General features: G+C 43.7%; 1 protein-coding gene across 8 annotated transcripts in view; it reads right to left on the bottom strand.

Moving 5' to 3' along the window:
- Positions 1–6,610, bottom strand: part of MAP3K21 (mitogen-activated protein kinase kinase kinase 21) — a 74,334-nt gene extending 67,724 nt beyond the window's left edge. For all 8 annotated transcript variants that reach the window (XR_016388020.1, XR_016388021.1, XM_089897423.1 and 5 more), the window contains exon 1: positions 5,471–6,610. Coding sequence is in view for 6 of the 8 variants with exons in the window: in XM_089897423.1 (XP_089753549.1) it covers positions 5,471–6,302 (832 nt within the window). In the remaining 2 variants the exon portion in view is untranslated. The remainder of the gene's footprint in view (positions 1–5,470) is intronic.
- Positions 6,611–19,817: the final 13,207 nt, after the last annotated feature.

Genomic DNA, 19,817 nt, shown 5'->3' with positions numbered 1-19,817 from the left:
AATTTCTTATATGGTAAATATCAATAGCTAGAACCCACATCAACAAAAGCTCTTTGGGGTTCTGATAACAAGCATCTGAGAACTGGTAACCAAGTTCTGGGATTAGAGGCCCTGGATTCAATTCTCTGACAAGTGGAGTGACCCTGATCAAGTCAATTAATCCCTGGCCTCAGTTTCTTCATCTGTAAAATGGGGATACTTAAAGTACCTACCTCAAAAGGTCGCTGTGAGGAATAAATGAGGATAAAGTTTGGACAATACCCAGCATCTAGTAAGCATTAAATAAATGTCAGCCATTGTTTCTGGTACTACTATTATTTACTTAAAGATAAAGCAATACTTGAAGAAGATGAATTTTTAAAAATAACTAAATTCATACTGATTCAGAGTCAGTTGTACAAATTTGTTTCAGTCTCCAAAATAAAACCAGCACAGTTGGCCCAGCCTCACCAGGAACCCTTCTTCTGGCCCCTAAAACTCCTTCATTCCACCTTTTGGGAGCCCTTCAAGTACCACAGAGGGTTTGGAGACAGTCACACTGAAATTTGGAGTTAATAGTAAATCTGGTCATTATCTTCTAACTCTGGTGCCCTAAATTCGTTCATTAAACAAACAGTGATTACAAAAAATAGGCTCTGGTCATAAATGAGAAATAATTTATGCCAAACCAATGTCCAAGTATTTTATTTTCTATTTCTGCCCTGATAACCTATGATAGATACAGTCATAAAGCAAATTATCCCAAGCTTATATGTTTTTCTTTGTAGATGTTTGTCTTACAGCAGATCAGAGCACTTTCCTCCTCAGAACTGTCAATGGCTCGCTTTTGCTGTGAGACAGTCCACACCTCTCAGTGTGGCATTCAAGGCCATGTTGTCTGGCCACTTGTTAAATGCCTGTCTCCTTCCCAACAAAAGCCCGTCTTGCTTTCTTTCTAGCCACACCTGACTCCTAACTGTCCCCTAAAAAAGCCGCCTACTTTCATGCGGAATCTACCCAATTGCCTAGGAAGGGATAAAAAAATATTAAACAGATTTTCCCTACAGTATCAGAAGTCAAGACTTTCAGGCTCAAGGAGGTTGTATCACTTGCCCAAGGTCACACAGCTTGTAGAGGAAGACACCAATATTCAAACCCAGGTCTGACTTCAAAGCCAAGGCTCCTTCCGGTGCTGCACTATTCTGGAAAAGTTCAACCCTCACAGGCTAGTGTGGGAAAGCAGGAATTACAGACGGCCTTCTGAAATGATGGAGATTTCCCCTCTCCTCTTTCCATTCCCATACTTCAATGCACTTGACAGTGACTACAAAGTGATCAGAGATGCACAGTGAAAAGTGAGCATAACCCAGCACTAAATTACTGCTCCTCCTTTCAACTATAAGAAATGAAAAGTGGACTATTTATTTTTTAATATGCAAGCATAAAAATGGTAGGGGAAGATGCGGTGACCTGCTCTGCTTGCTCTTCTTTCAAGAATACATCTTTAGCCAATTCTGTTTCACAAGCTGATTAGCTCTCTGTCACCACTGGGCTCTCTGGACTGATCTCCCTGGACCCTTGGAATAGGAAGAGGCTGTGGTATGAAGCTGCACAGACAGGAGAAGGGAAAAGACGCATTTCTCTTAACTGACAGTAGCGTAATTAATAGCTCCTCCGGATCACTCTTATGAGCTTTTTAAGCACCTTATCTGGAGATCACGTTGGCTATAATTTTCTCAAATAGTTCCTTTATTAACACTGCCCTAATGAGAGAAGCTAAAACAGAATTTAGATTCCTTTTGTAGTTTGTTCTAGCAAAAGCTCTAAATTGCATTTCATAATAAGTGTAACTGTCTATTTATAGACTGTAGATGTCCTTGTAGATAATTATATAGATAATAATTACTCTCAGAGGGCTAAAAAAAAAATTGGGATAAAAAGATGCTTAATCACAAATAAAAAGTACACAAATAAGCAGCTACCAAAGTCTCTGGCTCAGTTTGTCATGGAACGTTTATTTTCTGCTTTAAAAAAAAAAAAAGGTAGAACACAGTAAGCAACATTAGTAAGAAAGGAACCATAAATCATGCCATGCAATTTTCTTTCAGTCCTGAACTACACCAGAATAAACAAAACACTTAGGACTAAATTCTAATAATTCAAACCCCCTCAGCAATTCACATACTGTACCATTTTCTTTTCACTCCATCCTGGTAACTTCCCTGAAAACCACTTCCATTGCTACTGCCCTCAGTCAAGTCAGTGTCTTCTCTGGCCTGGAGAACCTCCCCAGCCTTCACTCAGGCCAATTACTAGTCCATTCACCAGAGCGCCCAGGGTAATCTTGGAGACACAGACATCACCCTTCTCCCCTTCGCTCTCCACCCATCACCATGCTTTCTTTTCTCTACAGCACTTCCTGATATTTTCATGACTGCCATCTAGCTTCCCTATCAGACTAAGCCCTGTGCTGGAGGGGACACTGTTTGCCATCTGCTTTGCCACTTGTGTCCCGGGGCCCAGAAGTGCCTGGTACAGGGTGGGCCCTCAAAATCTGTTGAATAAATGAGTTCCAGATCATGATAATTTTTCTCTGCTCTGAGTGCATATAAAACTGGCCCTTTTCACAGTAACTCAAGGTTGCTCTGTCTGGCTCTCTAGTTGTGGTATACAGGTTTAGCAAAGCGTTTTCTATTTACTTTGCATCTGGGAGTGACAGGGCCTAGCATATTTAAACGACATAAATGATGCTTAAAACTTGCTAATGTGGCTCAACTTTCAATCTTTTGCTGTTAGAAAAGGGACAAAGTTGTTTGTACCATCACAAGATCAGCTTTTATTTCAACATAAACACTGTCTCAGACTATATGACAGAAAAAAAAAGACCAACGAGAAAAGATAAAAGAAAACATATTGAGAGCCATATCTTACTTTGATAACTTTAAACATTTGCTTTAAACAATAATTTCTACTAGCTCGGGTCCAAGTAGTCCTATACTGGCTCTTTGTTACAGGAGTAGACTAAAGAATAAAACTAAAATTCAATATTGATTTTTAAAACCTTGTTTACATTATCATTAACTCACTACCACCATTAGCAAATAACCAATGAAGTCAAACAAAATACACTGTAATAGAGTCTCTGCTGTACTCAAACAGTCTGAACAAGAAGTTATGGCTTCAGGTCTTCCCTGGTGGCACCGTGGTTAATAATCCACCTGCCAATGCAGGGGACACGGGTTTGAGCCCTGGTCTGGGAAGATCCCACATGCCGCAGAGCATCTAAGCCCGTGTGCCACAACTACTCAGCCTGCGCTCTAGAGCCCGCGAGCCACAACTATTGAGCCCGCTGTGCCACAACTACTGAAGCCCCCACGCCTAGAGCCTGTGCTCCACAACAAGAGAAGCCACCGCAATCAGAAGCCCGCGCACCGCAACGAAGAGTGGCTCTTGCTCGCTGTAACTAGAGAAAGCCCGCGCGCAGCAACGAAGACCCAACGCCAAAACTAACTAAATAAATTAATTAATTTTAAAAAATTAAAATAAAAGAAGTTATGGCTTCATATATCATAAGAGGATCCCAAAGTATCTGCATTTATTCATTGAATAAATAACGCCAGATCCAAGATAAGGCAATGTGCTAGATGCTGTGATCTGCACCTTTTAGGCCCCATTCAAAATGCTATGTTGTAGAAATCAAAAAACTATAAAAGTGGTCATATCGTAACAAACATTTGGCTAGGTGAGTGACCTAGCCCATTAAGTCTTTTTAAAAAGTACGATACTTCAAGTGCAAAGGCAACCCTGCCTGACAATTACAGAAATTAAAATGCTCCAGGAAGTTTGGCAACTTATTCTGAGGGTGAAAAGTCTTTCGAAAACGAAGTTGCAGCATATAATCACCTTCAGATTACATAATATCTCCCAGAGACACAGCAGTCTACTCGTTCCACCCTACAAGTTTTTCTGGTGTCAATAAAAACTATTTAACCACGTTATTATTCCACGGTCATATTATTTCTTTTCACTATTTAACAGTATTAGTCCTTTTAAAGTTTTTCACTTCTACGTTGGAGCATGGATTAATCTAGCCTCCTTATGCTTTTACAAACACTAGCAAACTTGCTCTTCTTTGTGAACAGGTCACATGGACCTCAAGCATTACTATGAAACAGCCTAAGCATAATGCAAAAGTAATAGTTACAGACCCTTTAATTCTTCCATCTAAGGACGAGTCCAACCCAAAGAGTTTGCCTGTGTTGGTGATTTTTTTTGTTTTTGTTTTGGCTGCGCCCCAGGTCATGTGAGATCTTAGTTCCTGGACCAGGACCAGGGATTGAACCCGTGCCCCCTGCAGTGGAAGCTTGGAGTCTTAACCACTACACCACCAGAGAAGTCCCTGTGTTGGTGATTCGATGTCCTGAAACAGAGTAGGTCTGTAAAAGGCCGGGTTCCATGTATATCACAGAACCGTGGCAACTGCGAACAACCAGAGCAAGCAGAATGCTCCTGCTGTCCTTAAAATACCCGGTTCTACAGGAAGCTTCCGGCAGACAAAGGCTCACAGGACTTCACTGGGGAGAGAGGCTTATGGGATCCATGGACAGGACACTCAGAATGTGAAGTGATCTGCAATACTGAAGAACAAACTTTAAGCAGCTAATGCTATTATATCTTTTATACGATGAAACTTAATAGGATTTGTGTTCAGTTCATTTGTCAGTTCCTTACTGACATCTGGAAAATGCACCCTGATTGATAAACAAAGTGAATGTAGGCCAGGTCTTCAGGATTTCAAGTACCTGCACAAGGACAATGAACTTGCTCTGAAATCCACCCCAAAGTGCATGATGGCACAAATGGTGTTTCTGGGTCTGAAGACTATTCACCAACACTCAAGCCACCGAACCAATAATGAAAACCTACTTCATGGGCAGAGACATCTGAATGAAAACTCTTTGTTAACGTCAAAGGACACGAAGCCATATTTAAAGCGGGAAAGGAGAGACCTCAACACAGTGCTTGTAAAGCTGAAGCAAAGGGCAGTTTGATGTAGGCCACTAGGCACGACGGGGGGCCATGGGTTCCCGAGGACGGCCTCGGTTTGCAAAGTTCTATCCAAATGAACCACTTATTGTACCCAAAGGCCAAACAGCACCGTGAGGTTTCCAGAAAGCCCCGATATTTTACAACTGTGTCTTCGGCAAGCAAGTCTGATCTGCCTTTCTAAAAAAGGCACCTGAAAGAAACCTGGCAAGGTAAGTGTATCACGTGCCCCAAAGCAAGTAACCAGGGTCCAGATGGCCCTCTGAGCCCGGAAGGCCGGCTTAGGAGTGGCTGCCGGCGTCGGGAGGCCGAGCCCCGCCTCCTTCCCCCGAGCACCTGGCCCCGCGGAGCCCGCCCAGCGCCCGCACCGAGGTGGGCTGCGCGGGGCGCGGTTGCGGCCTCCGCTCCCCCTCCACTCCCCCCCACCCCACCCGCCCTTACTTACTGTTGCTGGACTTGAGGTCCCGGTGCAGGATGGGCACGACGGCCTCCTCGTGCAGGTAGAGCATGCCCCGCGCGATCTGCACCGCCCAGTTGACCAGCACGTGCGGGGGGATGCGGCGCGCGCGGCGCGGCCCGGGCGCGCGGGGGTCCGGGGCGGCGTTGGCGGCGGCCAGCGCGCGGTTGAGCGCTCCGCCGCGGGCGAACTCGAGCACCAGGCAGAGGTGCGGCTGCCGCAGGCACACGCCGCGCAGCTCGATGATATTGGGGTGCCGCAGCATGGCGAAGAGCCGGGCCTCGCGCCGCACGCTCTCGGCCGCCGCCGCCGCGTCCTGGTCCGGGTCCCGGCGCGCCGCCTTCACCGCCACCTCCTGGCCCTGCCAGGTGGCGCGGTACACCTGCCCAAAGCCCCCAGCGCCGATGAGCTCCTGGAGCTCCAGCCTCTCGAAGTCGACGTGCACAGGCGAGCCGGGCCGCGGCGGCGGCGGCCGGGCGGGCGGCGGCGCGGGGCGGGTGGCCGGGCGGCACGGCGCCACGTAGTTGGCGGGGAAGATGCCGAGGCGCCGCTGCACCTGGCCGGCCCACCAGCCCTCGTCGCCCGACACGGCGGCGTCCTGGGACAGCACCTCCACCAGCTGGCCGCGTCGCAGGCTCAGCTCGTCCTCGCCGCGCGCCTCGTAGTCGTACAGCGCGGCCCACAGCCCTGCTCCCGCCGAGGCCGAGGCCGAGGCCGAGCCGCCGGAGGAGGCGGACGACGACGACGCGGAGCCGGCGGGGGCGCCCGGCGCCGGCGACCCCGGCCTGTCAGCCGCGACCTCGGCGCCCGGCAAGGCCATGGAGGGCGACGGCGAGGGCGAGGGCCGAGCGCGGGGCGGCTGGCTCAGCCCCGGGGGCGGCCGGGGGCGCGCATCGTCCGGCAGGGTCACCGCCTGCGCCCGGGAAGGCAGGGAGGAGTCGGGGCTCGGGGACGGCGGGTGTTCACGGGCCCACTACCCGGAGGCCACGGCTTCAGCCCCCGTTCCTCCTCGGATGCCTCTGCTGCTGCAGCGGTGCCAGCGGCCGCCGGGGCTGTCGCTCCATGGTGGCGCGCTGGGCCTGCGGACGGCCTGCAGCACGCTCGGCCTAGCCGCCGCCTGAGCCCGCCCCCAGGGTCCGCCCCGGCCCCGCCCCCTGGGCCAGACACAGTCTGCGCCCGCCCCCTCCGGGTCCGCTCCGCCTCGCCCCTCCCCCTGGGCCCGCCCCGCCCCCTGGGCCAGACACCGCCTGCGCTCGCCCCCTCCGGGCCCGCCGCGCATCGCCCCTCCCCCAGGGGCCGCCCCGCCTCCAGGGACAGCCCACCTCACCTGGGCCCACTCCGCCCCCAGGGCCCGCCCACCGCACCCGGCCCGCCCCGCCCCCAGGGCTTCAGGCAGCCCTCGAGGCTCGCGCTATGCGGCTTTGGGTGTGCCGCGCCCTTGTGTCCCGGGAGGCGGAGTCAGCCCAGGGCTGCGAGAGGTTTCGGGGAAATTGAAATTAAGCCCAAGGTCAGGCTCGGAGACTACTATTCTCCACTCTTCTCTGGAAGCCGGTGGCAGCGGGTGAAGAGGATCTGGTGTCTTAGGCGGGACGGAGAGTGGGCTGAGCGTCGCGGTGCGCCCCGGGACAGGTCCAGAACAGATGGAGAGCGGCTGCGGACCGCTCACTGGGCGGCGTGCAGCCCAGGACTGAGGGGTGACCGAGCACCGGCCAGTGAGCCGCGGGTCGGCGGGGAGTTCATCCTTGGTGACAGATAATCCCGCGTTTGTCTTTACTGTCTGCTCAAAAGGGAAAGGACCTGTGATCCCATAGGTTCGGGTGTAGAAGGCATTGGCAACCACAGAGTGCTGGAGCCCCTGGCCTTACATATTCCCTAGGGAAGGCGAATAAAGCAAGAGAGTCTGTTCACAGAAAGTTAAGTCCTCGCCGATGTGCTGACTCTTCGTTTACCGGGTGTACGTCAACATCCTGGGAAGCAGGGCCTCCACCCTCCTCCATTTGCTCTGGGTAGCGATCGATCGCCTTCTGACAGTGTCAGAAAGTGAAGCTTTTATGCTTGGAGGCTAGGACAGTTTCAGGTCTAGGGATAGGAAGGAACTTTGGGATTTTCTTGTATGAGCATGTTTTCTTCTCTGTAATTTTTGCATTCATTAATTTAGAAAAACCTTCATCTTTGAGGGTTTACTGGTGATGAGGTCTGTGGAAGGGAGTACCATAATTAGTTCTCCTGAAACAGACTGCCACTGTGAGATGTAGCCAGCCTCTCTTCCTCTGCGGCCGAAAGCAGCAGTGCACAGCCCAGTGTCACAGGGCCTTTCCCTCTCCACCCTGTTATCCCTCCATGCTACCCCTATTTACAGTTCCTGCTACAATCACGACAGGCCACGATATCCACACACCCGTGGATCTCTTCTCTATATTGATGGAGATGTTGGACAAAACCTTCCAGTTGTGAATACATCTAATTTAATTGATATTTATTTAGCACTTACTCTAGCCTAGTCTCTAGGTGTAAGAGACTAGGCTAAGGATTGGAGGTTACAAAGCCCCAGATCTAGAGAGTAAGAGAGAATAAGTAAGTGCCAGGACAAAAGAATAAGCCAGGTGTCCTGGGCTCAAGGCAAAGGAACAATCCATTATGCCTGGGTTCTCTGGGGGATGCTTTGCTGAGTGTCATTTGAGCTGTGTATGACTAGGATTAACAGAAAAAAGGAAGAAGGGAATTCCAGGCAGTGTGAGCAAAGGCATGTGAGTACAAATAAACAGTGGGCTCAGTGAACTGCTAGAGGTTGAGAGTTTCCTGTGGCAGGAGGTGAGGCTACAAAGGTAGAAGAGAGTGCAACTGTAAAAATCCTAAAGAAATGAGAATGTCCTGTAGGAGGCCAGCGTTTCCTGAAGTGTGGGTCCTTTACTACCAGAGAACAGAGACACTATTTTGCTTTTATAAAGATAGGACACATAATAACATTGAATTGCATGATAAGAAAGTCATTGCCTTTGCAGTTTTCTTTCAGTCTTTCAAATTATACAATTTATTGGCTGTGTGACCTTGAACAAGTTACTTCTCTGTGGCTCAGTTTTCTCATCTGTAAAATGGGAATTATATGAAATAGTACCTACCTCATAGGCTGGCTGGGAAGACTAAATAAATTAATAGATGGAAAGGCTTGCGAAGGTGCTTAGCACGTAGTAAGTCCTCAATAAATATTAGCTCTTATTGTGGTATATATATACAATGGGATATTAGCCATAAAAAAGAATGCAATAATACCATATGCAGCAACATGGATGGACCTAGGAAACATCCTATTAAGTGAAGCAAGCCAGAGAGAGAAAGACAAGTACCACATGATATCACCTGTAAGTGGAATCTTAAAAAAAAAAAAGAGATACAAATGAATTAATATATAAAACAGAAATAGACACATAGACATAGAAGACAAACTTGTGGTTGCCTGGGGTGGTGGTAGGGAGGAGAGATAGACTGGGAGCTTGGGATTGGCCTATACACATTGCTATATGTGAAGTAGATAAGCAGCAGGGACCCACCGTGTAGCACAGAGAACTGTGCTCAGTATTTTGTGATTGCCTGTAAGAGAGTCTGAAAGGGAATGTGTATATATATATACATCACTTGGCTGCACACCTGAAACTAACACATCATTGTACATCATACTTCAATTAAAAAAAAAAGCTGCCAGGATGAGCTGGTCACCCTGTGTGTAATGATCTAACAGTATCACCACATCAGGGCGTCAGTGACAGGCCATTAAGGCAGTAAACTAGGTGTTATTTATCAGGGTATCTTTGGTGCAAATGCTGTGCATTTAACTTTTTAAGCCCCCCTCAAATCATTTGGGGAATGAAGCTGGGAATGGATAATTACACTGAGAAAAAAATATTAGCTCTTATTATTAATACCCTTTCCAATGAAGAGAGAGCAAGCAGTTCCTCTGATCAGCCCCTTTAGCAAACCTAGTTTCTAATTATTTTGTTTTTCTAGTATTTACATGTATGGTTGGCCACAGATAGCCCCAGGTTGCAAGTTTTGTTACCACATGAGTTTTGGGGCCACCTTACAAGATGAGTTTTGGTTTTCAGAGCTTTTCGGGTTCTAGAATTGTGGATAAGGGTTTGTGGGAAATGTTCAAGATAACCCCACCCAGGTTTCTAGCTTAAGCAATTAGGTGGATGGTAATGATGTTAAATGACCCAGGGAATAGTTTAGGGAGAAGGCTTTTTTTTTGGTCATGTTGTATTTGGGGTGATTTGGGGACAACTAGTTATAGAGTAGGAATGTCAGAGAATCAGGAGATCAGAAAGGAGAGCATTTATGGTGGGAACGGAGTTTTGGAAGTAATTCTCTAAGCCAATGTCAAACACTTGACATGAACTATTCGGGCCACATAGAGAGCAGGGGGACCCAGTGTGTGCTTCTGTGTTAGAAGCCCTGTCCACACCTGGCAGACATCCACCCTGGCAGACTCTTCCTGCCCTTCACGGACTCTCTGCTGCTTTCCAGGACCTCAAGCCTCTCAAGTTCCAGAGGGATCCGTCCTCAGGGCCTTCTAAATTAGCTAAACTTGACCCCTTGCTTGACTCACACACCTGATACAAAGAGGGGTACCAAGTGGTTATCACTCTCCACACCACGATTCAGAGACTCATCCTGTGGACCCCCCTTGAACCTCCAGCAGTACGATCCCCTGGGACCTTTTCCCCATTTGGGACTCTGAGCAGGAAACTGTCCTGGCAGGGAGTCTGTCTGTGCTTGATCATTCCTAAAACTCATCATTTGTTACTGTCACATCTGTTTTTTTTTAACCCTCTGAATCTTACAGCTGGGGAAGTAGCATAGGTGTCCTGTGCTACTCAGAGGTGAGTGCTGTAGCCACGCCCACTCTGTCTGGCCCTGCTCATTCCACCAGGAAGATAGTAACAAAAGAAGAACAGAGTGTGAAGACAGAACTGGAGTGACAAATATATTTAAATAGAAGTTGATAAAAATAAGAACCAAGGGGGAAGACTTTGAAGAATCAGACAAAGAGGGTAACAGGTTGGTGTTAGTGAAAACAGAGGGAATGGCCATATGGATTTGCTCTCTTCAAAGAAAAAAGTTGTGGGGATTTCCCTGGTGACGCAGTGGTTAAGAATCCGCCTGCCAATGTAGGGAACACCGGTTCGAGCCCTGGTCCGGGAAGATCCCACACGCCACGGAGCAACTAAGCCCGTGTGCCACAACTACTGAGCCTGCATGCCACAACTAATGAAGCCCAAGCGCCTAGAGCCCATGCTCTGCAACAAGAGAAGCCACTGCAATGAGAAGCCCACGCACCGCAACGAAGAGTAGCCCCCGCTCCCCACAACTAGAGAAAGCCCGCGTGCAGCAATGAAGACCTAATGCAGCCAAAAATAAATAAATAAAAATAAAGTTTTTTAAAAAATCAGCTTTAGTTGTGCGCAGGGAGACAATTTATAGTGAAAAAAATAAAGAGTAAGAAAGTGGAGATGGGGAAAATTAATCTAGAGCTGCCCTTGCCATCCAGGATCTTAGAGAGTCAAGATTAAGAAATAGGACGAAATAGCAATGTGAGAGGGACACACTGCTTGGGGTGTGTGGAACAGTAGAGCAGTTGAAAGGCAGTGGGGATCTGTGAGAAAGAGGGTGACGTACAAAGTGACCAACTGTCCCAGGTTCCCGACACAGGCCACTCAGGGCTAAAATCCCAGGATGGTCACCCTCACGGTGAGATGGTGTAACAGAGGAGAGAGAACTTTCAGGGTTGGTGGGGTAAACAAGTGGATGGTAAAGACAGGATCGTAAGAGGATGAAGAAGAAAGCATAAGGAAGAAAGGACAAGGATTTTGGTGTTCACAGGCTATTGTCATGACTCAACGACAGGAAAGAATATTTTCTGGAGAAAAGCTGAGAAAGGAAGCCGGATTAGAAAGGACTTAAAAAATGAGCGGGGTGTCTGGACATGAGGAGAGATGAGAAACCCTGGAGGGGTGAGAGAGAGGGGTGAGGAAAAATATTCCCTCAAGAACTATGTGTAAATTCTTTAAGACATGGAACAATCTTCCGGATAAAAAGATGGTTCTCAGAATTTTTAGTTACTTTTATCAGACCTTCATACTTCTAGGTGTAAAACAGTATATTAGGAAGATTAACAGTTCAATGGAATTGCTCAAACTTTTTAAGACAAAAAGCATTTTGATTGATGCCCTGGAACTTTGGAAATGCCAGCTGTCATGAATTATTTACCTTGGATTATATTTGGGAAATGGTGTGTGTGTGTGTGTGTGTGTGTGTGTGTGTGTGGTGTTTCACCAATGTGGTATAATTTGGTATAACAGCAAGAGTCTGCAGACAGTCCTGGGTTCCAACCTTGACTTTGTCATTACTTGTTACATGACTCTAAATGTTTTTCCACTGTCTCTGCAAAATGGTAGAACAAGAGTATCTGCCCCGTGGTATTGTTCTGAAGATTCATTGAGCTAGTATATTAAAGCATAGCACTTAATTAGTGCTAATAAATGTTAGCTCGTATTATTTTAATATTCATTACTATTCATAGAGGAGCCATTAGAATGGAAAATTCAACAGAAAGCATATTTATCCTTTTTTTTTGGCTTCCATTTGGTATATTTTCCCATATAAGTTCAATTTCACATGCCAGAAAAATTCTAAAATTTTCACAGGGTGTTCAGAATTAAAAGTTGGGATGGTAATTTCCAAGGGTCTTGGGCATATGACATCATAAAACATAATGCTTTTTTTTTTTTTTTTTTTGGCGGTACGCGGGCCTCTCACTGTTGTGGCCTCTCCCATGGCGGAGCACAGGCTCCAGACACGCGGGCTCAGCGGCCATGGCCCACGGGCCTAGCTGCTCCGCGGCATGTGGGATCCTCCCAGACCGGGGCACGAACCCGCGTCCCCTGCATCGGCAGGCGGACTCTCAACCACTGCGCCACCAGGGAAGCCCAACATAATGCTTTTTTAGTAAACCAAATTATACATATTTGCAAGTAATTTTTATTATTATTTATTAACTTTTATTTATTTACTAACTTTATTTATTAACCAGTATTTTTGATATTCATTCATCATGGACCATGCCACAAGAAAGCCAAGTAATAATAGAGATAGTTTGCCATAGTAATAGAACAGAATACATACAAAAACTAGGTTCATCTTTTTTTTTTTTTTTGAGTGTCAGGCAGTAATCTAGTTACTTGGGATATTAAGGTGAACAAAGCAAAGAAAGTTCTCTTTTATCATGGAACTTATATTTTAAAGGCAGTAGGTGGGAAATAGAATAAATATGCAAATTACATTGCATATTAGAATTTGATAAATACTGTGTAAAAATAAAAAGGAAAGCAAGAAAAGATGCATCAGGAATGGGGACAAAGGTGGAGTGAACTGGGGCATTTTGTGGTGGTCAACAGAGTAGACAGGATGGCCTCGTTGAGAAGGAGAGATTTGGGCAAAGACTTGAAGGAGAGAAAGGATTGGACAAGCAATTATCTGAAGAAAGATTAAGTGAGCAAATACCACAAAAGAGTTCACAATGTACTTTGACTTTCCCGTTGTCAGGGGAAGCCCAGCTCATTGCCTCAATGTTGTAGCTGTGGAGTTATGAGTGTGGTGAGCAAAAGGCAGCATGGAGGACTTTTTGTTGCTGTTGTTTTGTTTTTTACTTAGACTACTTTATTTTTTATTGAAGTACAGTTGATTTACAATGTTGTGTTAAGTTCTGCTGTACAGCAAAGTGATTCAGTTATATATATTCTTTTTCATTATGGTTTATCACAGGATATTGCACATGGTTCCCTGTGCTATAATCCGGTTCTCTGGCTTCCTTTGCATGAGTTTAAAGATATGGGGTTAAATGAATAATAATAACAATGATGACAGTGACGATGATAATTCATCAGTTATAATAAGTTAACACTTACTGGCATGTTCTCTAAGTGTTGAAGCTTTGAATTCAGTCTGTGTGTCCGGTTGCTGTTTATTCCCAAAGTTTCAGCTGGCTTTCAGCTTTGGACAGAGTCATCATGATTTTTAGAATTTCTGTAACTTTAATCACTGGACAGGACTGGCCCCTTGCCTGTCCACGCTTAAAGTTACAGATTCCAGTCAGGGCTACTCAGATGCACAATGAACTACTTCACTGAATAATACAACAATGTAAAAACCTGAGTGGTTTCAGAAAGCCAAGGTCTTTTTAAAACTCTTTACGATATCCCTTCTAAAGGAAAGCTACAAAGCTCATGACCTTGGACCTGAGATAGGAAGGTTGCCATTCCACTCTGAGTTGCCATTTTTGTACATTCTGTCCTATCAGAATTAGCTTTCTTTTATTTGTAATTTACTAGACTCTTCAAATATAATGACTAATCCTTCATAAACTGCTAGAAATATTAAACAGAGGACAAAGATGATTAAAAAAAAAAGAGCAACTCATCCTCCTAAGATTGTAGTGAATAAATCATAGGCTAATGGGTTTATATTTGCTATGTTTCATTTTTATTTAGTGCCATCAGCTTGCTAGTTACATTACAAAACATACAGTAAGTTCATGTTCTTGATCAGAATGTCTAATTCTTGGACTCATGGCTCACAGACTCATGGGTCTGTTTTTGTGAGCTGACTTTTCTACTCTGAACAAATTTACTCTGTTGTGCTCTTTTATGGTATTCATTCTATGGAAATGATGGTTTCCTGCACATCAGATCTATCTTGGGGGTCTAACCTTCCTAAAATAGACTGAGACACACAACAAATTTACACCACTGACCTTTTTAGAGACCTTGAGCTTTGATTTCAACAGCCCAATTTTTTAATCTACATATAAAGTTAGAGGAATATTAACATACTCACTTAAGAATACGAGGAGTACCATGAGAATTAATGATAACAAAATTAAACAGCTGTTTTGAAATTCTTAGAAGAAAAACACAAAATAAATCCAAGAATTTTTTTTCTTAATTGCTGCTTTCAGTATATGCTAATTCAGCACTGATCTACATGGTTCAAGGTTCTTTGATGAAGTAATCTCTTTCTCTAAGTCTTTTTAAATCTCTGCTGAAATTTCTTCAGAAATCTTAAATCAACCCAGCTGACCTTTTCTTCCTTTAAACATAAAGGTGGAACATACCAGTTATAAGCACCCTGCTTCCATCCATTCCTGCTGCCACGATTTCTCCTGCCTCAGTGTTCGTTTTAATTTCTGTAAGAATTTCCAGGGCCCAAAGCCACAGCATCTGTGTCATCATGTGAACTTCCTGATTTTCTGGGTGTTATTGTTACCTTTTAGGTTGGTTTTATTAACCTGAAGGAGCTGATGAATGTGAAGTACTTTGAAAACTGAAATGTGTCCTGTAAATGTCAAGTATTGTTTTGTGGTTGCTACGTACAGGATTATTTGAAGTCTTCCTAATCTTTTCTCAAGTCACTTGATAGAGTTGAGGGTTCAGTGAGGGAAATCCTCCAGGGGGTATCTATTTCAGGGAGGATTTTCTTTTCTAATAATGCTCTTGGGCAAACTGGTTTTCTATAATAACAGTAAGAATACCATTAAAAAAACAATGACGACAAATGCAGCCTCTCAAAGATTAGAAATTTAACATCTTAAAAAAATATTAACAAATTATGGTATATTCAACAGGTAGAATCTGAGCCCCAGCTTCCACTTATACTGGATATTGATTTTCCTTAATATTAGGTTTGGTACTGGAAACCTTATTTTTCCTTCTTTGATGGATTCTAAGTCTGCTTTTTCAAGTGAAACTAATATTCTTTTAGCAGTTTATTATTCCCTTGACTAGTTGTCTCCATCTTTTAATATTTTCCATGTTTAGAATCCATCTAGAAAGAAGCTAGAAAATCTGCTATGTGTGTGTGTTCTAATTATTTTTGCAGCCATATTTTAAAAAATATTTTCTTACTGTGACTGAGACTGACATCTTTTCAGACATTTGAGTCATTTGAATTAACCTTTCTGTGAACTGTCTGTTCTTTCCCTTTGTCCATTTTTGGTTGGTCTTGTCTTATTTCTTGTTGATTTTTAGGAGGTTTGTGTGTATTAGATGACTTGTCTATATGACTTCAATATGAGGTGCACATATTTTTACTGGTGTGTCTAGATTTTTTCTCTTTGTGTGATTTTTTTTTTTTGCTGTTGTTGAACACTTTATTTTTATTTATTTATTTAACTGAAGTATAGTTGATTTACAATGTTGTGTTCATTTCTGTTGTACAGAAAAGTGATTCAGTTATACATATACATGCAATTTTTTAAATATTCTTTTCCATTATGGTTTATCTGTGATTTTTTTTTTTAATGAAGATGTTTTCTTTTCTTTTTCTTTTCACTTCTATGTAGTTGAATCTTTTCCTTTATGGATTCCAGGTCATAGTAGAAAAGACTTCCTTAATTCTTAAAAATGATTTTCCATAAGTTTTTGTTTAGTGTTCCCCCCTCAACCCCCCTCCATCCTTCTAGCTCACTGACATTTCTGTCTACTTGTGCCCTAGGAACACAGTATGATAGTATTGGTTAGGGCTAATCTTCCTCACTAATATTCGTTTCCAGAATTTTCCTGGCAATTCTTCTTGTTTATCTCTACGGGACACAAACTAACATCATATGTGTAAGCAGGTCCCAGATCAAGAAACAGAGCACCAGTAGAAACCCAGGATCTCCTTGCTCTTCCTTCCAGGACTGTCCTGACATCATAAATTAGGTTTCCCTCTCTTCAAATTTTATAGAAGTGGAATCATATTGTGTGCACGCTTCTGAGTTTATGGTGCTCAATAAGCTTGTATTCGTTAAGATTCATCCCTGTTGTGGTGTGTATTTTTAGTTTGTTCTTTTGGGTTTCCTAAATTGGGATTATGTTAGGTGTTGCAAACTAATTCACCAAGGCTTTGTAACATTGACTCTTCCAGGCTCACAACTTTCTATGCCCTTCCATTTGTTTAGTATTTTCATTTGCTTGTGTCCTTTGATAGCTCTTTAAGGTTTTCGTCATGTGGATATCTTCTCTAATACTTTGACCAGTGTTCCCAGACCACATGAAATAATGATTTTGATAATGGACATCCTAAATTTACCTCCTTTAATGGGTACCCTTTCGGTGATGAATCATCTTTGTATTCCTGGAAGGAATCTCCCTTTGGTTTTTATGTGTTGCTGCATTCACTTTATTAATATTTAATTTGGATTTTTGCATGAATATTCATACTCATGATTGGGTATAGTTATGACGTTTTATTTGATTTTTGGAATGTATGTTATGTTATCTTCATGTAAAGGATTTGGAAATGTCTTTCTTCTTTTTCAGTGTTCTGAAACAGTTTAAATTACACTGGAATTATAAAAGTTTATGTACAAATCTGCTTTGCAAGAGTTTGGGTCAAGTGCTTCTTGAATGTGTACCATTTTTATAATATTCTCTATTTCTTCCATAAGATCATTGTTGCTTTAGATTTTCTCTTTTCTGGGGTGAGATTTGGTAATTTAAGTTTTCTAGATAATTACCCATTTCACCTAGGTTCCCACATTTATTTACATACTCTGTAGCAAAGTATTCCCTTATGATTATTTAAATTTCTTTCTTTTCTATTGTTTTCTCCTTTTTATCTCTTTTTGCCTATTTATGCTTTCTACCTTTGCTTCTGTTCAGATGAGCTACTGATTTATCTATTTTATTGCCCTTCCCCTAACAAAACTTTTGTGTTTTTGCATTTATTTATTAGTTCTATTGTTTTTCTTTTTTCTAATGATTAATCTCTGCATTTATACTCATTACTATTTTCCATCTGCTTTCCTTGGGTTTGTAGTTGTTATTCTTTTCCTTGAGTTCAATGCTTAATTTATTTTCATTGTTTCTTGTGTTAATTAGGGTAGGCTAAGCTGCAGTAGCAAATGGATCCCCCATTTTGGTAACAACGCAATAGAAATTAATTTATTTCTATTGTAATTTATTTCCAAGTAAGAAGCAGGCATTTAAGCTGGTGAATCAGCTACGCCATGCTGAGGCCATTCAGGGCCCTGGTGTTCTGCTTTGAAATCATTCAATTTTTTTTTTTTTTTTTTTTTTTTTGCGGTACACGGGCCTCTCACTGCTGTGGCCTCTCCCGTTGCGGAGCACAGACTCCGGACGCGCAGGCTCAGCGGCCATGGCTCACGGGCCCAGCCGCTCCGCGGCATGTGGGATCTTCCCGGACCGGGGCACGAACCCGTGTCCCCTGCATCGGCAGGCAGACTCTCAACCACTGCACCACCAGGGAAGCCCCCATTCAATTATTTTTTGCTAAATGCAACCGGGAACAGTCAATGTGCACACACATTCTTTCTTTTTTTCTTTCCCAATTTTTTTCTCCAGAGTCGTAGGCTCAGTAGCTGTTGGTAGGTCATCTGAGTCCCTGAAGAGGACACTTTTACCAAATAATTTAATGCTGCATGACTTGGGTCTCCATCTTTCCAGCCTGCAAGATGTTCCCTTGCTCCTCACTTGCTCAACAGCTGCTAAGCCAATGCCAACTATTTTAGGTTTTATTACATTTGTACACTATTTCAAGGTAATAATTTCTGTGTTAGGGTAGGTTGTGCTGCAGTAACAAGTAAACTCCCAAAATTTAGTCCTTTCTTCACAGAACAAAAATGTATATCTTGCTTATTAAAAGAATAACTGGACAGGAATTCTTGCTTTATGCAGTTGTGTTTACAAGCAGATATAAGAATAGAGGGGTTATAAACAAAAATATATTTGTACTTTTTTTATATGTACTTGCGTAGTTACCTTTACGGGTGCTTGTTATTGCTTTGTGTGGATTGGAGTTATTGTCTAGTGTCGTTTAATTTCAGCCTAAAGATGCCCTTTTATCTTTTCATAGGGTTCTGTAGGGTGGGTCACTGAGCTTGGGATGGAGGAGGGGTGAGAATGGCCCCTGTTAAAATGTCACAGACCCTACTGTCGTACCTAAGTTCAATAGTTCCTCTTGGATGGATGATTTGCAGTTCAATCTATGGCTTTGGTTAATTTTTAGGGTTCTGAAATGATTGTTCTTAGTTGCTCTGCCTGTATTTTCATTGCTTTTGGGGGAGAGTGAGTTCATCAAGGTCCTCCTCTGATTGGAGATGTCAGTTGCCCTAGGATCTATCTTAATGTTCATTTTTCGTTGTCATTTTGGGGGTAGGGGCATGATGCACCCTTTTAATGTTTAGGTAAAGTCCTCTTTTATTTCTGAAAAGTTTTAAAATTAGATTTTAGAATATACTTTGGGTCCTATTTCTATTCTGTTCTTCAGGGACACTAATTTGTATATAAGGTTAAAAAATTGTTTTAGATAAATAAAGGCCACAGTGGCCTTCAGAAGACATGAATAGACTAATCAGGTGAAAGAAGAAGTGTCCTTTTGGAGGCAAGCTTTCCAGAGTATTGAATTCCCCCTCGTTTAAAGTCTTTTCTTGCTTGGCTGTGTCAGCCACGGGCTCTATTTTACTGCCTCTGATGCAGCGCTCTGGTGCCACCTAGTGCTACAAATGAGTAAAGGCCACTCTGCTTTTTTTTCTTCACTTTTTTCAACAATAACAACAATAATAATAACTGGCGTTTTCTACTTCAAACTTGACTGTTTGAGTTATAATATGCAGTTAAAAGAACCAAAAATGTGTTTTACATTATATGCTTACTCTTAGGCAGAATGAGGCATATTTGGGAAAATCTCAAATGATCTTGGAGTGAAGGGTTAGTATTCTATTCATTGGGAATTTTTCCTAAATGCAGTCTTGTTGTCCTTATTTCCATACTTCTTCATGCCTACTGACTGAGGATGAGCCTATCTTTTCTCTGCTCTCTCCAAATTCTTTATGGATGCTCTATGAAATCCCTGCATCATTATAAATAATCTCTGCTTCACCTCCGACTCCTACATGAAGGACCAACCCTATGCCTGCACTCCTCTGTACTCCTTCTCCACGTGTGTCCTCCACGTCCTGACGTTATCCTCTCTACTGTATAATTCTACCTCCATTAGAAATACCTTACTCTAGGATTTCCCTGGTGGCGCAGTGGTTAAGCATCCGCCTGCCAATGCAGGGGACACAGGTTCGAGCCCTGGTCCGGGAAGATCCCACATGCTGCAGAGCAATTAAGCCCGTGTGCCACAACTACTGAGCCTGCACTCTAGAGCCTGTGAGCCACAACTACTGAGCCCATACGCCACAACTACCGAAGCCCACGTGCCTAGAGCCTGTGCTCCACAACAAGAGAAGCCACCACAATGAGAAGCCCGCGCACTGCAACGAACAACGAAGGGA

This window comes from Delphinapterus leucas, chromosome 16 (genome assembly GCF_059928025.1).
Source record: "Delphinapterus leucas isolate spDelLeu-1000000601 "Yukka" chromosome 16, BTC_Dleu_Yukka2, whole genome shotgun sequence".
Taxonomy (NCBI): Eukaryota; Metazoa; Chordata; class Mammalia; order Artiodactyla; family Monodontidae; genus Delphinapterus; species Delphinapterus leucas.
The sequence above is the reverse complement of the archived record's forward strand: the minus strand, read 5'-3'. Positions and strand labels throughout refer to the sequence as shown.